The sequence below is a fragment of the Typopeltis vanoorti genome, chromosome 6 (assembly GCF_054136105.1).
Source record: "Typopeltis vanoorti isolate ZY-2024b chromosome 6, IOZ_Tvanoo_1.0, whole genome shotgun sequence".
In the NCBI taxonomy this organism is placed as follows: Eukaryota; Metazoa; Arthropoda; class Arachnida; order Uropygi; family Thelyphonidae; genus Typopeltis; species Typopeltis vanoorti.
The window spans coordinates 160,452,408-160,474,079 of NC_143554.1; the positions used below are offsets into that span (position 1 = coordinate 160,452,408).

At 35.5% G+C, this 21,672-nt stretch overlaps 1 protein-coding gene across 4 annotated transcripts in view; it reads left to right on the top strand.

The window, feature by feature from the left end:
- LOC150106169 (caprin-1-like) overlaps positions 1 to 21,672 on the top strand; it is a 261,133-nt gene that overhangs the window by 43,787 nt on the left and 195,674 nt on the right. For all 4 annotated transcript variants that reach the window (XM_090394515.1, XM_090394517.1, XM_090394518.1 and 1 more), the window contains exon 3: positions 13,927 to 14,013. In XM_090394515.1, coding sequence (XP_090250641.1) covers positions 13,927 to 14,013 — 87 coding nt within the window. The remainder of the gene's footprint in view (positions 1 to 13,926; positions 14,014 to 21,672) is intronic.

Consider the following 21,672-nt stretch of genomic DNA (forward strand, 5'->3'; position numbering starts at 1 on the left):
ACCAATTTCAGGATTTCCTGAGTTATCCATTTCTTATTGATCTTCTCTTTTTCAGAAATTACTTCCTCTACTGCTTTTTTTAGTACTGTAGTCAGTCATTCTGATCTTGTATTTATATTTTGTTTTTCACTTGTGGTCTTAAACTTAGTTTCCAGTATGTTTTGATATGCTGTTCTTAGCCTGTCTTCATTTAGTCTTGAGATGTCTCTATCCTTTTGGAACTTTCCTTTGTATTTCTGTTTCAGTTTTAGTTTTATATTCGCAATCACCAAGCTGTGGTCCGAATCAATATCAGCTCCTTGGAATGATCTGCACTGTTGAACTGATGTTCTCCATTTCTGATCTATTAATATCAGGTCGATCATATTCCTATGCCTGCCATCGAAGGAGCGACATGTCCATTTACAACACTCTTTTTGTTGTAATTTTGTATTGCAAATCATCAAGTTGTTATCAGTGATAAATTCCAAAAGCATCTCTCAGAGTTCATTTCTTTTCTATATCCAAATTTTCCCATAACCTTTTCCCATCTTGTGTTATTTCTGCCAATCTTTGCATTCCAGTCTCCTCCAGTGATGAGTATATCATTCTGTTATTGATACTAAATATGCTGTACTGCTACTTTCTGTCAGTAGGTTATTTAATTTAATAAGTTAGTAGTTGCTAACCTGACATCAAATTGTTAATATTATAGAGATATGTTTATATAGAAGATATTATCATAATATTAATCCTACTGGCTGCACCATTGTTTAAATATAGGATTTTTAATTATTTAATATTATTCTGTCTATAGAGATGATCTCTGTTCAACAATTATATTTTTAATTCCGAGTATACCTATATGTTTATTTATTGCACAAGGGTTCACTCCGATTGGTGCAATGACCTTAACTCTTTCTTTCAGAATCCAAATTAATCACTGACTCAAGACCAAATACAAAATAAACACATTTAATATAACAAAAACAATATATATATATTGTTTATATATATATATATATATATATATATATACACTTCAAACAACTTTACATAACTATAGCTAACTACAGAATTAATTGGATCCAAGGCCTTTTAAAAATAAACTTACACTTAAGACTAGACTAAGCACTTTGTGTGCACAATGACCAAATGTTCATAGCCAGTTTCTTTCTCTGCCAAGGCCCTTTTCTGAAGATATATGACCTTATTCTTCATTTTCATAGGATCCTTTCTCATCACTCATGTAGCACACGTTAATTCTTCCTGACTTAATTTTGTCTTCTTTTTAGTAGAAATAACAGTTAGATTCGGCATCCTTAATACAGATGAAACTTTCTAATCAGAGTCTTTTCGAACATTCCTTTAGAACATAAATAGCAACTTCTTCTTTTATTCATTAATGTTTATTGACAGTCTTAACTCTTCCACTTTAAAAGAATTCACAGTTCTATGATTCCGTTTTCGGAATCTACTACTAATCTCCCAATTAGTGTTTCCTCGAATATTCCTTTTAAAACATCTATAGCAATATTTTCTTTTATTTATCAATACTTATTCCACTTTGAAACTTCATAGTTCCACTCATTTTTGAAATTATGGATTCTACAACTGTGTTAGAATAACTTTTTTTTTAAGAATAAAAAGAGTTATTCTAACATGGTTGTAGAATCCATAATTTCAAAAATGAATGCTGATCATCATGTAACACTAAAAGAAAGGTTCCTAGTTCCACAATTTCTTTTTCGGAATATACTATTAATTTTCCTCCGACTGTCACATAAAAAAACTCAAATTCCTCCAAATCTAAATATCTGCCGCCCTGTGTTCTAATTTTCTCTCTGAACGCTCTTCTTGTTGACTCATGTTACTCTGATACCGAACACTGTTCTTGTATACCGAATGTAATGATACCGAACACTGTCAATCACCCATCAACCTTCTCAACAAGCATGCACACTTCATGAAAATGGCAAGCGAGAAACTAAATATAATGGCTGACACGGTGTCTCTGTTAACAACAAGAGAATGTCTTCATAAAACACAAAACTTAATATTTTAAATTACAATAAATTTGTTTAAAGTAACACAACTATTCAAATCTGGTAGGTACATAAATTTTTAACTGCTTTACATAATTGACAAAACAATTTCAATAACGGGCACATCGCAAGTGCCGACATGCGTGTTATGAAACTAAAACTAATAAACATTCTAACATAAACAATACGTAAAAATATTCAGAATTTTAAATTATGATTATTTTTACAAATTTGACTGGATATCATATAAGTTAGTGTTGTAATATACACCTACCTACCTATCATCCAGTGTTACAGCCCACTGTGAGCCTTAGCCTCTTGTACATCTTGTCTCCACGATCTTCTGTCCTTTATTAGTCTTTCCCGCCTTTCATTTTCATAGTAGTCAAGTCTTGAATTACGTTATCAATCCATCTTAATCTCGGTCTTCCCTTTTTCCTTGTTGCATATATTTTTTCTCTCAGTATTCTTCTTGGCATATGGAAGTCCTCCATTCTCTCTACATGACCTAACCATTGCAATGTCTTCTTCTTTTAGTATCTGACTAATTTATTTGTTGTACCATATTCTCCATATGCTATTTTCTTCAACAGGTCCATAAATTCTTATTATAATCTTCCTTTCAAATTTCCTCAAATTGTTTTGGTCTTTTTCACTAAGAGTCCACACTTTGCTTCCATATGTAACCACGGATCTAATGAGCTCTTTATATTTAAGTATTTTAATATTTCTGCTTATTAGCTTGCTTTTATGTGATTGGGTTGCCAACCCAATGCACAACCCTCCTCCATCATCCAGGCTTGGGACTGGCTGGAGTGATCACTACTCAGAGTAACTAACTTCAGGCAGAGTTTATTGTAATATACACACAGCTAAAATATTATGACCAGCATGCTTTCATGCAAATCGAAGCAACTGCTGGGAAACGACATCGTGTGTGCAGGTCATGACACAGTATAAATAACACCTGATATTGTGCTCTGTTAATCAGTGTTATTCTTGTGCTTCAGATGAGAAAAGTAGAGGACTTATGCAAGTTTAACAAAGGCCAAATTGTGATGGCCAGACAACTTGGTTAAAGCATTTACAAGACAGCAAGGCTTGCAGGGTGCTCACAGTCAACCATGGTGAATACCTTCAAAAAGTGGTCTGAGGACAGAAAACTATGAACTACCAGCAAGGTGTAGACCACAGCTCATCAATGCTCAAGGTGAGCGAAGGTTATCACAGTTGATATGAGCCAACAGAAGGATTACCGTGGTGTAACTTTCTGGTAATTTGAATGCTAGTGACAGGTGTAATGTGTCACAATACATCAAACCTGCTGAAAATGAGGCAGCATATCTGCAGGCCACTCCAATATCCATGTTAGTTTCGATTCACTGTCAAATGTCTCAAATATGCATGCAAACATCAAAACTGGACTTTGCATGAATGGAAGAAGGTCATCTGGTCCAATGAATCTCTTTTCCTGTTGCGCCATGTGGAAAGCTGGATATTTGTGCATCGTTTACTTGGGGAAGGGTTGGCACCAGGATGCACTGTGAGACGAAACCAAAATAGTGGAGACAGTGTAATGCTTTAAGCTATGTTTTGCTGACCCTGAGTACAGTCATTCATGTGCAGGAAGCTATGGCATCTACCACCCACCTAAACATAATTGCAGACCAGTACATCCATCCATGGCAACAGTATTCCCCTCTGGTTGTGCCTTCTTTCAGCAGAATAATGCACCATGCCACACTGCCCAGATTGTGAGAGAATAGTTCGTGGAAAATGAAGATGTCTAGATATTTTCCTGGCTCCAAATTCCCCAGACATCATTCGAGCATGTATGGTTTGTGTTAGAACAGCACATCTGCTCTGCAGCAGCTGAACCATATAACTTATAAGAGTTAAAGGATCTGCTGGTTATGTGTTATACCAGATACCCCGAGAAATCTTGTAGCATCAATGCCTTGCCAGATAACAGCTGTTTTGGTGGCATGGAGGACCAACATCATATTAAGTGGGGGGGGGGGTCATAATGTTTTGGCTCTGGTGTACTTTCATGTTGCACTTTAATGGAATAATTTACAGCACAAAGAGAAAAAAATAGATTTAATAGAGTCAGTATTTTGTCTCAGTCTATAGAGGAATCATCAAAATTGTAATAACACACACAAAAATACACAAGAAACAATTAATGGAAGAAAGAAGATAGAATAAATAAAGACTAAAATCCTATGATGGGCACCCTCTATGGGTGTTGTTGGCTAGCCTTAGATGTTGGGCTGGAGGCCCTAAGAATTAAAGTTTTGGGAAGTTTAGTACAACCATATTTATTAAGATTAGGATGGAGGGACAGATAATTTGTAGATTTTTTTTATAGAACAGAGGTTGGAGGTTTAAAGTTAACAAGAACATGAAAATCTTTCTCGAGGTATGTCTGAATATAATTTGTTTTAATTTTTTCATATAAATCACAGCAAAGCCAGTGCTTGTATTCCAGAGGTGTCCCTTAAGAATATAAGCCTTTTGCTATGTTGTATTGATTTGTATTTTAGAGCAGTGCTTCCCAAACTTCTGGATGTCAGGGCCCCCTTTGCAAAAATTAAAATATTTCATGGCCCCCCCTCTAAAAAAAAAATTGTAATAGAGAGATATATTATTATAATATTTATTGTATTTATATTCAATACAAAACATACACAGTGAATATTGCAAAAACCAAATGCATGTATTACATTTTTTGCCTCTTACCGTTTGGTTCTGAAGACGATGCGGGCTGTTCTGGTAAAATATGAAATACTGTCTCTTTTTTTTTTTTTGAGTCTGTTTTTGCTTCTTCTGATTGTTCGCGGGATTTTTTTATTTTTTTTTTATCAGCCACTTATCCATCTCAGGGTTAAATTTTTTAACGTAGAATAGATCAAATAATATCACCACTTACCGATACTGGCACACCACAGACTGATAACATGAAATTAGTGAATATTACCTGAATAAGGGAATCCCCAGCCCAGGAACATTTTTCTCTTTTGTGACTTTTCTCCCTTTAAGGTAATTAAAGATCGTGCAACCAAAAGATAAAAGAATAGCTGACAATTGAGTTGAAATGCTAACTCTCTTCAACCGAATTCCATATGTGAAACTGCCATAACATTCACTATATATATATTTCTTAGTTTTAACACATTTACAAATTTTAACACGTTCCATTGAATTTTATTGCTGCCTTGGGAAATCGAACTCACACACATCTAATTAATAACAATAGTTTTTAGTTAGATACTGTGTTTGCCCATGCAACATATGGTTTTGTTTCAGTCTATACAGCATAGTTTCTGGATGAGGAGACATGTGATTCATTAATTAGTGTGTTTTTATCCCAGTTATCTCTAATTGCACTATTTGTTGAGAAATATATTACACAGACTCCTCATACTTTATTCACTGGCATAATAAAAGTACTTGTTTTTATTGCCTCTGCAGTATAGTGGCTGTTAGGGAGGGCGTGTTGTTTACCACTGCAAGCGAGTTACTATCTCCCCACATGAACTTGTTTAAGCTTTTTTTCATGTGTGAAGTATATGCGAAACTTTTATTGGTAACAGAAAACTAGCTCGGATGACAGTGATAATATAAAATGAGTTTTGATATGTATATAAAGTCAATATCAACAGTCCCTGATTACGAACGTGTGATGAAAGGGACAGGAAGATTTGGAACTTCCCTGGAGATCATTCGAAGTAAATACAATTAACCACTGCTTTGAAATGAAACATATGAATAAGCAATATTTACTAATATTCATTAAGCGCTGAAATATGCAGGAAGCTAAGTTTGTGAACCAACACCAATGTGTGAATTTTTCGATTAAAATATAAAAAATAATAAAAGTTAAATACGTTTCTTTTAAAATAAAAAAAATCTTAGTCTTAAAACATTTTAAATTTGTTTTCATTATTTCACGGCCCCCCTCAACAAAACCTACGGCCCCAACAGGGCTGCAGCCCACAGTTTGGGAAGCGCTGTGTTTTAGAGGAACCATACAAAAAAATTTCAATAAAATAGTGTCTAATGTTACTTAAATTTCTTATTGAAACTTTGCCAAAAATATAGTATGTCATTTAGGAGATAATTGCCTTAACTCTCAAGAATTATGCTATTTGAGTTTATAATGAAAATCATGGTATGCCATTGACGTTTTGATATAATTTTTTTACTAACAATTAATGGAGATAAATAATTTTAAGTGCTTAATTTTTCAAACAAGCATTCTCATTCTCACACTAACAACACAAGCAACTTACGCCAGAATATTTCTACTTTGTCATTTCTTCTTATCAAGCTTACTGAACCTGTAAGGTTCTCTGCTGCAAGTATGAACTTTTCCACTCTATCTTTAGCCTTCCAGTTTAGTCCAAAATTTCCATCTCAGTAAATCTATTTTCATGTTATCTTCCCATCGCTGTGGCATGCTTCTTCTAGGTCACTTTCTATCACATGTTGAATGCTTGTTTAGCCATTCTCTCCTCACCTCAAGCCAACCATTTCAATCTGCAAATCTGATTTCATCATTTAGTAGTGGTGGTAATCTGTAGAGTTCATATAGTTTTGATTATGTCTCCTCCATTCATCTGTTATCTCTTACAGGTACAATGAGTTTTCTAAGGATTTATTTTCAAAGACTTTCTGCTCTATATAAAGCAATGGGTCTAATGATTTGTCTTGCCTTACATTTCTATTTTAACTCTGCTTGAGAGAATATTGGAAGATGATGTACCAAATAATATCTATCGGAATGTATTCTGGCTTATGTAATCAGTGTTCTAAACTAGATGAAGGAAGCAGCATTTTTAATTTCAAGTTATCATTAGTAAACTTAATTCCCTCTTGGTTGTTGTTGTTGTTTCTACATATATTTAAATATTAGGTTTTATCCTGATTGATTTGATCCTAGTTTTTCAGCAGAAGTTTTGAGATTTCTGAATGTTATTCTGTCTACCATTTTTCTCCAACCAGACAAATATCTGCACATAATATTAGAGTTCTATTTGTGTTATCTTTCATGTTATCTAAAGTGAAATTAAATTGAATGGGTGATAAGTCATCTGCTTGCTTCAATTCTATCTTAATAGCAAAAGTTTCAGATCTAATTCCATTGGCCAATACTTTGCTGTCGATGATGCAAAGTAGTTTGATTAAATTTATCTTACAAGGTATTCCAAGTCAATTAACATTCCCCAAAGGCCTTCTCTATGAATGCTAACATATGATTTTCTAAAATCTATAAATAAAATATGAGCATACTGATTCCTATTTTATTTCTAATTTTTTTCTTAGGGTAAAAATCTGGTCAGCTTTGGGCCTATTTCTTTGGAATCCTGCCTAATATTCAACTATATTTTCTTCAGCATATGGTAAAGATTCTTTTTAGTAAAACATTAGATAAAGTTTTGTACTTGTACTCTGTGGACAGGAGTAATATCCCTCTGTAAATTTCACATTCATTTTTGTTTCCTGTTTTGGTATATTAGTGATTCTTTCCATTTTGCAATTTTTCCATATTACATTTATCAGTTTATGTATTTCTGTAGTTAATTCAATTACCACTACATTTGAGTACAGCTACTGTTCTGTTAGTAATGTGGTGTTTTTGTTTCAGGGTTGCTTTACACTTCTGCTTCAGCTAGTGAAGGTTTAAATATTTTTTGATGGCAGATATGATACATTTTCTGTTCAAAAGTATCAGCACATTCATTATAATTTAGGAGTTCATTAAAGTTCTCTCTCTCTCTCTAAAGTACCTTGTTTACTATTTCATTTTTATTAGCTAGGGCTTGTCCATTACCACTTTGATTGTTGTCAGTTATAATTTCTTTCAAGTCATTCCTCGACAAAATTGCCAATTTTCATCGGAGACAATATCTTACCTTTTATGTGTTTTAGCACAACCTTGGAATATTTCTGGAATTTTGGAAAACGTTTAGTTTTTGAATTAATTGATATTTTGATAAGAACTCTTTCCTATCCAACAGTCGTTCATCTGACATTGAAGTCTATTATTATTATTATTATTATTATTCAGGCCTCCATGGAGTCAAAAGACTCATCGAGGGGAGGCCCCCCCCCTTTCTAAGAAACACAAAGTCTATCATACCACTCCTTAAACTCATTGACTGTTCTCGCTCTCACCACTCCATCAGGCAATGCATTCCACGGTTCAACCACCCTCCACGCAAAGAAACCACTCCTCACCCTGTTGCTCACAGTTTCCTTTTGTAACTTCCAGGGATGGCCTCTTGTCATCACTCCTTCCAGCTGTTCAACCAAGCGAAAGAACTCCCCAGTGTCAACCCTGTAACCACCTCTCAACAGTTTAAAAAGTCTCAATCATATCACCTCTCTTTCTATCCACCAAACTCTGCAGTAAACATTCCCTCAGCTGAACTTCATAACTATCCTTGTACAGTCCTGAAACCATCTTTGTCATCGTCTTATTTATCCCCTTCAAATCCTGGCGACCAAATCTGAGAACAATAGCCCAAGTGTGGTCTGATCAGAGACTTATACAACGGAATGATAACCCTCTTATCTCTGCAGGTCAGTGTCCTTCTCATAATTGCAGCAATCCTCTATGTCCCTTAAACTTCAGGTTTCTATCAATCATCAACCCCGAATCTCTTGTCTCCCCTACTTCCTCCAGTATAACTCCTCCCATAGAGTATGCAGCATCCCATCGATGTTTCCCAAACCTCAAGACCTTACATTTTACTGCATTAAACTGACACCCCCATTCATTTGACCATCTATCTAGCTTATTCAAATCCTCTTGCGGGGCTACCACATCTGCACTATTACTAATAATCCTTCCCAGCTTTGCATCATCTGCAAACAACTGAATATCCCCTTGCAATCCACTGGCAATGTCATTGATATAAAGGTTAAATAATATAGGTCCTAGTACTGAGCCCTGTGGGACCCCACTTGTAACCCTCTGCCTCCTTGAAACTGCTCCACCATACACAACTCTCTGATACCTATCAGACAGCCAATCCTGAATCCAGTTGACCAATCTGACATCTAGACCCATGTGCTGCAACTTAAATATCAGCTTATCATGTGGCACCCTGTCAAATGCCTTTGCTAAGTCTAAGAAAATTGCAGTATATGCCTTTCCCTCATCTAATGTTCTTGTAACTTTATTATAAAAGGCTAGCATATTTTGTAAAACAAGAGCACCCTTTCACAAATCCATGTTGACACTCACAGATAACATTACCCTCATCTGCCCAATGCTGTATAACAGTCCCTCACTACTTTCTCCAAGATCTTAACAACTACTGATGACACACAGACTGGCCTATAATTAAACACTTCCAGTCTGTTACCACCCTTATGCAATGGCACTATCTTACCTTCCTTCCATTCCCTGGGCACCTTTGCCAAAGCCAGACTTTCATTGAAAAGCCAGGTTAAAGGCACTGTCAGTTCCCTAGCACATTCTCTTTAAACTCATGGTGAAATACCATCCAGTCCCAAAGCTTTACTGACATCCAGAGTACTCAGTATCTGAAACACACTCTCCTCCTGTACCTCTAAACCTCGAACCAGCCCTATCCCTCTAGCATTAAAACTGACTCCTCTAGGATGAAATACTCCAATAAAGTGTTCATTGAACAATTCCACTATGTCCTCTGCATCAGTCAATCTATTCCCATTTTTATCCCACAATATCATTCTTCCACGGTCATTTCTCCTCCTACTGGCCACTAAAAAATTCCCAAGGATTTTCTTTGGATATTAGGGCCAATCTCCTCTCATATTCCAGTTTCGCTTTCCTTACCACACTAGTCACTCTTCTGGCCTGTGTCTTATATTCTTCATGCATCCTCTCTTCACCTGTCTCCTTATATCTCTTCCATAGCCTCTTTTTCGCCTGCAATTCCTATTTAATATCGTTTGTCATCCACTTTACTCCAAATTGTGTCCTCTACCTCACTCGTGGTATACAACTTACTACTGCTGCTAACAAATATTCTTTCACAATGTCCCACACACTAATGATATCCCAGCCTTCCAATTTTCCAAGTCAAAACCATATGGTCACTCTCTCCAACTGGTGGGAAATATATCATCTCAGTTATTATCAACTCTTCTGATGCTATAACCAAATCCAAAACTCTTGAACTTCTTGTTCCGTCTGTTACATGTTGCCTAAGACATTTGTCCCTCAAGAATTCTAGAAATTCCATTCCCCTATTGCTACATGCATCTTCCTCTCTCCAATTTATAATACTGTAGTTAAATACAGTAGTATAAATAGCTATACACTTGCCAAACTTAGCTGTATAAACATCTCCTTGTCCCCATCCTCTGTGCTCCTGGGTCTGTAGCAATACCCCACTAAATATCCTGTCTTGCCTACCTCTACCTCACACCATACGCTCTCAAAATCATTTGTCTCACTACATTCCAAATTCTCCACTCTTAGAGGACATAGGTCATTACTTATCATAAGCAGTATCCCACCACCACGCTTTCCCCTCCTATCCTGGCGAAAAATGCTATACCCAGCGACTTCTATGCCTGTTTTTATATCCCCTTCTGTCAACCACGTCTCAGTGATCGCAATAATTTTTGGCCAGCCTGATGCTATCTGCACCACCAATTCCTCTCCCTTATTCCAGATACTCCTGGCATTAGTATAAAGCATATAAATGCCATTGTTTCTATACCCAGCATTATCCCTTCTAGACTCCAGTGGGCTCAGTGTTACCTGACATCATCTCCCTTCTCCCAAGTATCCATTCCCACAAGAGGCCACTCCTGCTATCATCCTCCCTGGGACACACTGACTCGTTCAGAACAGCAATCTCTCCAGATGCCTACATCCTTCCTCGTTCAAATGTAAGCAGTCTCTCGCATACAATTCCTCTCTTTCCTCAAATGCACTCCAAGCATCCACATATACCAGTCCTCTCTTGTCACACATTCTCACTATTATGCCATTCAGTAACACATCTCTTCTGCTCAGCTCATCATTATCATACCTAGGCAACACGCACACTATTTTTCCTCTGTCTTCTTCCGTACAGCCTCGAGCAAAAATCTCATATTTCTCGCTGCCCAACTTACATTGCCACTCAAGTCATTTGTTCCTACCATCACAATCATCTCATCCACCCTTTCACCTCTCTTAATTGCCATAGCCACCCTTTCTATTGTTTCTCCTGGCAAACACTCCTCACGCATCCTATCTTGAATACCACGGATCATTGAGTCGCCATACATTATACCTCTTGCCATTCTCTCCTCTTCTTTCATTCCCATAGGTCTCTCTCATTCCCTCTCCTCTACTACTATTCTCTCTTCTACTGTTTCCATTCTCCCCTCTTCTTGCACACACTTGGAGGAGGAGATGACCTTGCTAATGCTTCTGCCTTGGTATCTCCACTTGGGCCTGGCTCCCACTGAAGAGACCTCAATAAAGGTCGAAACTAGTCTGGGTAGTGGCTCTTCCCTTAATGCATAACATTATACATATCTGCAAGGAAATGTGTTCTGCATTATGGGAGATCCTGAGATAGGAGTGTTGGTAGCTTGCTCCACCTTTGCAAGGAGTTGCCTGGTGTTGTACCACTTTACCCCAGTCCTGAAGATACTTTCAGGCACAAACTTTGCTTGCACACACTTGGATAAAGGATTAAACTAAATTTATTATAGTCTGACCAAGTGAAAAATAAACTTCCAACATCTTTCTCTAAATCCCGAGTAATTAATAAAAAGGTGGCACACCGTTTGGCGGCTCTTATAGGAGGAGATGACCTTGCCAATGATTCTGCCTTGGTATCTCCACTTGGGCCTGGCTGTCATTGAAGAGACCTCAATAAAGGTCGAAACTAGTCTGGGTAGTGGCTCTTCCCTTAATGCATAACATTATACATATCCACAAGGAAATGTGTTTTGCATTATGGGAGATCCTGAGATAGGAGTGTTGGTACCTTGCTCCACCTTTGCAAGGAGTTGCCTGGTGTTGTACCCCTTTACCTCAGTCCTGAAGATACTTTCAGGCGCAAACTTTGTTTGCACAGACTTGGATAAAGGATTAAACTAAATTTATTATACTCTTAATCTAAATTCACTCTCCCAAATAATACCATCTCCTAAACTTTTACAGTCACTCACGCCTTCCACACTATCGACTGTTATTTTCTCATTCATATATATTTTTTTTTTCATTCTCTCCTATCACACTACTTGTCTTCCTACATTCATTCCCCGTTCCTGGAGCAAACAAGGTCGATATTGATATTTCGAATGCACTTATTTCTTTCCACTGCCTGCATTTTGCACACATACACTCTCCGCTCTCTTTCACAAGCCACATATCTAATTCCCGAAACACATACATGCCGCAAGTACTGCATGCCACAAAGTCCCTTATGATATTGCTTATAATAGAGTTCTTAAATGGCAGAGGACTTGGCGATACGCCACTTGCGACTGCAGCTGAATCCGCCATCATTACTTACTGCCGAGTAGCGTAATCGTTAATTATTCAATTAATAAATTCCGTTAAATAAATAAGAAAAAAAAAGTGCAAACAATTACAAGCAAAACAAAACTAAATAAAATGAAATAATATAACTAAATTCAGTAATGAAAACTTAGCTTCGTTTTTTCTTCCACCATTATGCATTCAATTCTGACGATAACCAAAATATATTATTTCGCAACAGCAACTAACTTCCAAAAAACAACCACTGAAGTATACTTGTATTCAGAGAAACAATTTAGCACTCAAAAACGGGGGGAAAAATGGACTATTCACCGATTAAAAATCACTTTCTTCTGCACAGCTCAAATTCACCGCCACGTGCTATGAGTGACCGTAGCGGACGTACCGATGTGTGAACAGGCATCTTGTCTTCCTGCATCATTGTGATGCAGGATCTTTAGAGGAGGAGGAAAGCATCGTGCTAGTACCTAACCTAACAGTCGTTGGTGGGAAAATGCAGCCGAACACCGTTGTTTCGCTCATGCAAAAAATTCGTCGGCTCCAGTCTCCCATAGACTGCCATGTTAACGAACCGCCCGTTGGCAGGGAAAGAGTCCGATTTTAGAAATGGATTCATTCAAAAACAAATAAAGAACACCAATTTTTATGAGTTGCACTGTTATCATTGAAAGGTAAGAAATTGCCTGATATGCTACATTTCACATGTAAAGGGGAATGATTCCAAGTAACTGTAGCCTTTTTTTCATATATGGACCTGTTTTTTTTTGTTGTTGTTGTTTAATAAACTGTTTATGGAATTTTTCTTCCTGTTTGATTATTTTATTCACTTCTGTGCTGACTGCATTGTATCTCTAAGCAGTAGAAATATCAGCTAGGTTATTAACAGTTCACATTATTCATTAAACTATTTTACTTTAATTTCTGAGTTTTCTTCTGCTACTTTTATGCTACCTTTGATATGGTTCCAGATGTTTTCAATAATTTCATTCTTCAGCTGCTCATTTTTCAATTTTTCTTTTCAGCCTCATTTTCTTTATCATTGTACTACTTTTTGTAATCATTGATTTTTTTTATTTTTTTTATTTATTTTTTCTACTGCATATGTCCATCTATGCATTTCACAGATGAGATTTGTATTTTTTTGTACACCCATTCTTAAATATCATTTGTATTTAAAAAAAAATGTAAAATTAACTTAAGATATTTTACTAAGTTTTTAAAGCACAGTAAAATTTTGAAGTGATGCAGATAGTGGATGTTAGTGTAAATTGATTTGCAGATCTATTTTTTATATATCTAAGAAAGGGTGAAAATGAAAATATATCCATTTTATTTTCATTATAACTAAATTTGTTTAAAGCACCAAAAGAATGAACCTACATTGTTACCTTTCAGAATGCTATTAAAAAATATGATCAGGTGGTAGAAATTTTAGAATTTGCCAAAGAACTTCAAAAATCTTTTGGTACTATTATTCAAGAGGTAAGACAATTTTTTTTTGTCCATCTCCTGTTAGAATAAGTATTTATAATAGGAAAGAAGCACTTGTATTATCTTTGGAATAAAATAACTATTAAATTCCATGTAGATTCAGGAAAGAACTCTTCCACTTGCATAATATTACTAATATTCATATTAAAAGTTGTGAAGTTTTGTTTGTTTATTTTTGAAAAGGAGTTTGGTTATAATAAGTCATTTAAAAGATATAATATAAAAGATATAATATATATATACACACACAATTCTCCATTTACACAGTAGATTGGTTCCAGAAAAAAACGTGTAAATGAAAACTGTGTAAAAAAGAATACAGTGCATATGAAAAAATAGAAGAATTGTTCCAGATGTGAAAACCTGATACGAACAATAAGTTATTTTCAAACAAAACATATGAAAATCATTGAATAAAACTATGTAATTGAATATATTTTATTTTAAATACTTATTGAAAGTATATACATATGTATCTATCTTAAAGAAAATAGTGTGTCACTAATAAAACAGAAATTCGAAAAGGCTCCAAATACACCTGCACATATGATTATTAGTTAAATTTTATTTGGCATCACTTTCTGACAGTAGCCGCATTTTTTTGTGTGAGACTAGAATTAAATCACTTCCATCACTTGAAACACTTTGGCCTTCCTATTCATATCGCAATGGCAAAATGTAATTTTCGATAATTCTGAGGTTGATTTTTTTTTTACCACAAACTGTAATTAATCATTGAGATCCAGCTTTGACTAGATCTTTATATAATTCTTCATATCTCACCATACACGACTTCATTTCACATTTAAACTGTTCAGTATTTGGATCATGTGTAAGAAAATTACTTTGCAATTTACTAGCCATTTGAAGCCTTTCTTTAATTAATCCAACAGTGAGTGGAATCTCTTCATAATCATCATCATCATCTCTTTTTTCATTGTGATTCTCAAGGTCAGCTTCTATTATTTCGTCATCATTAACAACCTTGTCAACCATCAATTCTTCAATATCTGCAGACAAAAAATCATGAAATCCTTCTCTGTCAACTGCATGTGCTAATCTGATGATGTTGGGATATTCAGTTGCATGCAAAGATCCAGGGTTTTTTTCTTTTTCATACATTCCGGCCAAGTAGCTTTCCAGTATGCATTTAAAGTTAATAATTTCAATTCTGATAATGCCAACTTAGCAAGTTTGATGCAATCCAAAATAGAAAATTTCTTCCACACATTAATAACTGTCAGTAACTTATCCTTATTTAGTTTATCCAAAATGTATTGGAATGTTCTTCTCATGTAGTAAGTTTTGAAGGTAGTGATCACACCCTGGTCTTGTGGTTGTATTAAGGCTGTTGTATTAGGTGGAAGAAAACAAAATTCCACATTTGAGTGTTCTAAAACAGGGTGGTTTAGTTATTCACATGTGATATCACTGGATGCCTTTGCATCACATCACTCCTGTACCTCATAGGATTTTGGGAGTGAAGCCTTTAGCTAGAAGAGGTGGTAGGGTCACAGATACCCTTTCCACACAGAATTAGTAGGCCAGTCACAAACATTTATGCTCATGGCAGGATTCGAATCCACAGATTTTTGGCTGGAGAGCAGGTACACTAACCAGCCAGCTGAATTCAGCTCCCAAACAGTGGTTGTCAAGACCAGATTTTCACTTCTCAACAAATAGTTGAGAAATCATGGGACTATAACAAGGGTCTGTACTTCAGTTTTATACACCCTCTGTCCAAAAGAAAAACCGAACTTTTGATAGAAAATAAAACAGGCCAATTATAATTATTCAAATCATTTATTTCAATCAATATACTCTTCATTGGCTTCGATACAGCATTTGGCACTGTCAATTAATTCGTTAAATGAGTTTTTTATATCGGCTTTTGGGATACTGTTGAGAGTCGTGGTTGCTGTCGCTTGAACGTTTTCAATGGTGTTGTCGTATCGCTTTCCTTTCATCGGCGAATGAAGTCGGAGGAAGAGAAAGAAGTCACAGGGTGCTAAATCAGCACCCTGTGACACTTAAATTTGGTTTTTGTTCAAAAACTGTCTCACAGTGTTTCGAACGATGAGATGCATTATAGTGCAAAAGTGACCAGCTGCCTGCATCACAATATTCTTGCCGTACTCGACGAATTCTCACTATCAATCGCTTCAAAACTTCAAGATAAAACTCACCATTGATGGCCAGGCAGAACGAATTCTTTGTTGATAATGTCCTTGGAATTGTAGAAACAAATCAGCATTGTCTTTATGGAATAACAGAGAAATTAGCCATAGCACTAAACTAGCAGTATATAAGACAGTGTTCAAACCAATTTTAAGTTATGGATTGGAGAGATGGATTAGAAATAATCACTTGATCAGAGATTAAAGACTATAGATGCGAGAGTTGAGAAAGATTAGGAGAGAGAATCATACCTACAGTGAGCATACTTTTTTAGAGAAAATAAAGGACAAATCAGAAATTGTTTCATAATAAAAAAAACGGGTTGCGTTTATTTGTTTTCCTGAAACTAAAAAGCTTTATAACATTTATTATAAAATATAAGCATATACATAGCATTTTAAACAATCATATTATTACTTTTAAAAAATTTAATTTTGATACTTTTCACAAGAATGAAATTTTTTTTAAAAAAATTAGGGAAAAGAGTAGTTTCCTCTTAATCTTCAAGGTAAAAATTGGCTAATGCTGGTGAATTGGCTTCTCATTATAGTACCTTTTGATTTAAGTTTATTTTGGAGATAGTGGATGATAAAGTTTAATAATTTTTTCTGTCAGGCAGGAAGGCTTGTGATAGTAACTGAAGACTATTCATCAAGAGGAATGTTTAACCAAGGATTCAGTGCCAAAGTTGACTATGATATCAGTAGATTGTAGCAATAAGTTTTTCACTTGAATCAGAAAATCAATTTTTTTTTATGAATTAATTGGCCATTTTGAGAGCTTAAAAGTTGAGATAAGAATTTAGCTATCCAATAAGTAGGAGAATTGATGCAGTCCACAGTAGGACAAAAAGAAGGAATCCCTTGTGGATCTTCAAATAACCATAAAAATGATGGTTATGAGCTAAATGGATCTTTTGTGTCTGGACTAACTTCATCAAGTAACAAGTTTAGTTTGATCTGATGTGATTGTAGTCAGTTTCCGCAGATAAATCCTTGAAGAAAACAAATGAATATAAGAAACTCTTAGTACTTTCCTTTATTGATTTTGAAAAAAATCGAAATAAGAACCAAACGAATGACTGTGCATTTGATCAGGTTCAGCAGAAAGATCAGTTAAGTTAACTCCATCCATATGGTCAATTGCAGGGGTTGGGAATACAGTTCTGTCAGATGTGCCAGTAATATGTTAATATTTGATTGATGCAATGGCTTTAAACTTTTTTTTAACCAAGGAAATGAGTGACTGAACTTGTAGATTAATAAATATATAACTATTTTGAATCCAAGCCTTCCAATTATTATCTTTGAAGCATTATTTTTTATAATTATAGAAGATTAATCATTCATTCATTGGCACACATACTGTTACTGATTTTTTTTTGCAAATTAATGAATATTATTAACACAGGTCAATCAACTAGACTGAATATCTTTTTTTTCTCACAGCAAAATTCTGTAGAGAATAATTTGTTCTTTAGATGGAGTTCTTTATATGGCATTTTCTCAAAATCTTAACTTTTTTAACTTCCTTAACACTCGGGAGGTCAAATCTGATCTGACAGATATATGAATATTCTTTACCCTATCTATTGTATAGGTTGAAGGTCATGAGTAGCTGCGCGTGAGTATATTATGAGTGCTATTTCGCACTTTTGTTGCTGTCAGTTTGGTTTAACATGTGTTATGCAAAGATTTGTGATATTTGACCTGCAGAGGTCGCGGCAGATCTGACAGATACTTGCTTATTTTGTAACAAAAATTTTTATTCTTTATATTTCTTTGTTTCAATAATTTCTAGATTGTAACTGAAAATAAACCATCATCTATTACTGAAATAGAGAGCCAAATGCTTATTTTTTATCATACATATCCTCTAGAGATGTGCTTTACGTTTATAGAAAATACTAAGGAAAGTCATCTGTAGCTTGTTCCACCTTTGCAACGAGTTGCCCAAAGCTGCACTACTTATACTTGTGTCCACCGAAACTTTTTGTTTCTATATATATTTTCGACACGAAACTCTTAAAATAATGTTGAATTCAATATTTATCATACATATTTCTGTCTTACATATCCTCTAGGACAGGGGTTCTCAACCTTTTCCAGTGGCGTACCACTATATTTAATTCAAGATATTAGATGTACCAGTAAGGCTCATGCACCACCAGTGGTATGCTTACCATAGGTTGAGAATCCCTGCTCTAGGAGATGTGCTTTACATTTATGGAAAATACTAAGGAAAGTCATCTGTAGCTTGTTCTACCTTTGCAACGAGTTGCCCAAAGTTGTACTACTTATGCTTGTTTCTGTCAAAACGTTTAGTTTCTATATATATTTTCGACACAAAACTCTTGTAGTTTCTATATTCGGCTATGAAATAATGTTGGATTCAATATTCACTTAATTTGTACCATCAAGTATTATATTTGCAGTGTTTGTTCTTTATTTTTTTTTTGCATTTTAGCACATACTAGTAATGAATGTATCTCTCAGATATACCTCGTCCTATGCTGCAAAATTATGACCTTGACCTCTCGAATGTTAAGACCTCAGAAATTCTTCATCCAGCATATATATTTTCTTCCACTCTGTCACACTATGCAAGAATATTCTTATCATTAAATCTTAGATAAGGAAGTATAAACACAAATTCTTCTCTTTTTATGTTGATCCCACACATGAGATTATCTTTAACACAAATAGTGTCATGTGTAGGAAAGTGATTAAGGCAAAAAAAAAGTAATCAATTGACCTGAAAAGTGGGGTTGTACTCATTTGGGAAAAAACAATGCGGAGAAAACCATTCCAAAGAACAGACAAATGGAATAAATTAAGATACAAACCACTGGTACCTCAAGGGGCTCACTTTGGTGAGTACGGGAGCAGCAAACCCAAGGCACCTGATGCTGAACCATGCCTTACTTTATGTAATATACATCTGTAGACTGGTCCCTACTCTTCTTTCCTTCCTTCTTCTTGTTGTTCCTCTTGCTCCTTCCTGCCAATGCTATTAGAGTAGTCGAGAGATAAGAGTGAATATTTCCTGCTATACCATGTTTTTTTCTATCTCGTGCAGTGGAAGTCTGCTTTCCCTCCCAAAAGGCAGGTTTGGAGGCCTTAAGGTGGCAGCCCCTCCACCGAATTTGCCCTGCAAAAGGTTGATAGCCAATCCAGGGGAAATTTACAATTACTCGCAAAGCTCTGAAGAAGAAAAAAAGGATGGATTTTATCGGAATTGACCCGGCTAATGGATAGGGATTTCTCTTTGAGAAATTAAAAATAGGTACTTGGAATGTCCGTGGAATTATGCACAAAATTGAAACATTGATATAGCAGCAATAACTGAGACAAAAAAGAAAAATAAATGATAACAAACTAAATAAAACTTGTTTTTTTTCTTGGTTTTACTCGTTGACCATATATTAAGCTCAAATTCTGGAAGATTATGTCATGATCTTCTCCGGAGTTCCAGAAGACAAATGGGGCTTCATCTGGGGTTGCAATTTGGATTAATAAAAAATGGAAAAACAAAATTTCAGATTATACTTGGGTATCAGACAGAATAATCAAAGTTCATGTTCATGTTCAACTGCTCCTAACACCCTAATCGAGAATTCTTAGGGAATTCTCGATTAAATATAGAAGACAGGGAAATTCACCTGATAGGTGATTCCACTCTCTCTCTCTCTTAAAGATTTCTCCAAGTCACTTTCATCAGGTATTGCTTTTGAATCATGTCCCCCCCTCCCATATTTTCATGGGTGTTGATCCACTGATCTGACCACTAACATTTGTGTTTTCCTCTAATCATGTAAGAACTAGAGCAGCCATCAGTCAACATTCATACACAGACATACAGAACCAATGGTTTGTCTTCATTGTCCAAGTAATTCAGGTATATGCTTTTTATGTCCTGCTCTGCAGATGAAGTTGATCTTTTCACCTTAATCTTGGACGCTGACGATCTCTTCTTCCTGTAGGTGTATCTTTATATGCTAATTTGGGGATCCTACTGTTATTCATCCTTTCTATGTGGTGTAACCAATTTTTCTGATATTCTTCTATTTCTTGTGATTTTTTTGTATCTAATCGTTCCCTTATTTCTGCATTTTTCTTTTTATCTAACTTAATGAGTCCCAGGAGAGTTCTTAGAAACTTCATCTGTGCTGCGTCTAGTCTTCATTTCAGAATCCAAGTTTCACTTCAAAATTTGAGAGATGGTTCAGAGGTCATATTCATCATCATCATCATCATCAAATTCCTGCCATGTACCCTCAAGGGGTGTACAGGATATGACAGTACTACATGAAAAAATTACATCATTACTAACTTCCTATCTACAATTTTCCTCCAAATCAGTCTGTTACTTGTCAAGACTCCAACATTATCAGATCTTATATTGCTATCGTCTAAGGCACTTTGTACCGTATCAATCCACCTATATCTTGGTCTTCCTCTGGGTCGTTTTCCTGCCAACCTGGCAGAGAACACTTGTTTTGCTAATCTTTCCTCTCCCATTCTATTTAAGTGACCATACCATCTGAGATTAGCTCTGCTAACGCATTCCTGGATGCTGACAATGTCAAGTTCTTTCCTAATATCCTCATTTTTAATATGATATTGCCATTGATGCCATCTGTTCACGCCTCTAATCTTTCTCAGGACTCTCATATCTGCGGTCTCTAGTCTTTGGTCAAGTGTTTTACTTCTGACCCAGCTCTCAGATCCATAAGTTAAAATTGGTTTGAACACAGTCTTGTATACAGCTAATTTAGTGTTCCGACTAATTTCTTTCTTATTCCATATGAATTTATTCAATTGACTTCCCACGATACCAGCTTTGCTGATTCTGTTGTCTATTTCTATATTTAGTTTACCATCTTCAGTAAAAATTGTGCCTAAGTAGCTGAAATGTTTTACTTGTTCCACAGGTTCTCCATTCACAACACAGTTGACATTTTCAATGATTCTGCCTATTTTCATTGTATTTGTCTTTTTATTGCTGACCTTCATACCATATCTATTACAACAGCTATTCAATTTAGTCAGAGAATCTTGCAGACTTGTAGCGGATTTATTTAGAAGTATAACATCATCCGCATAAAGCAAAGAGCTGACATTAACATCTCCAATTTTGATATCAGGTTTAATACCACATTCCTTCATAATGTGATCCATATAGATAATGAATAACAGAGGGGATAATGTACATCCTTGTCTCACACCAGATTTAACATTAAACCATCTTCCTGTACTTCCTTCAATTCTAACTGCTGACTCACAACTCAAATAAAGACTAAGTATTGCTTGATATAATGCCCCATTGACACCATATAACTGCAGCGTATTGAATAGCTTCTCTCTTGGCACCTTGTCATATGCCTTTTCCAAATCGACAAAACTTAAATACAGATCTTTGTTATATTCCCATGCTTTCTCGACTATTTGTCGTAAAGTGAAGATCTGATCC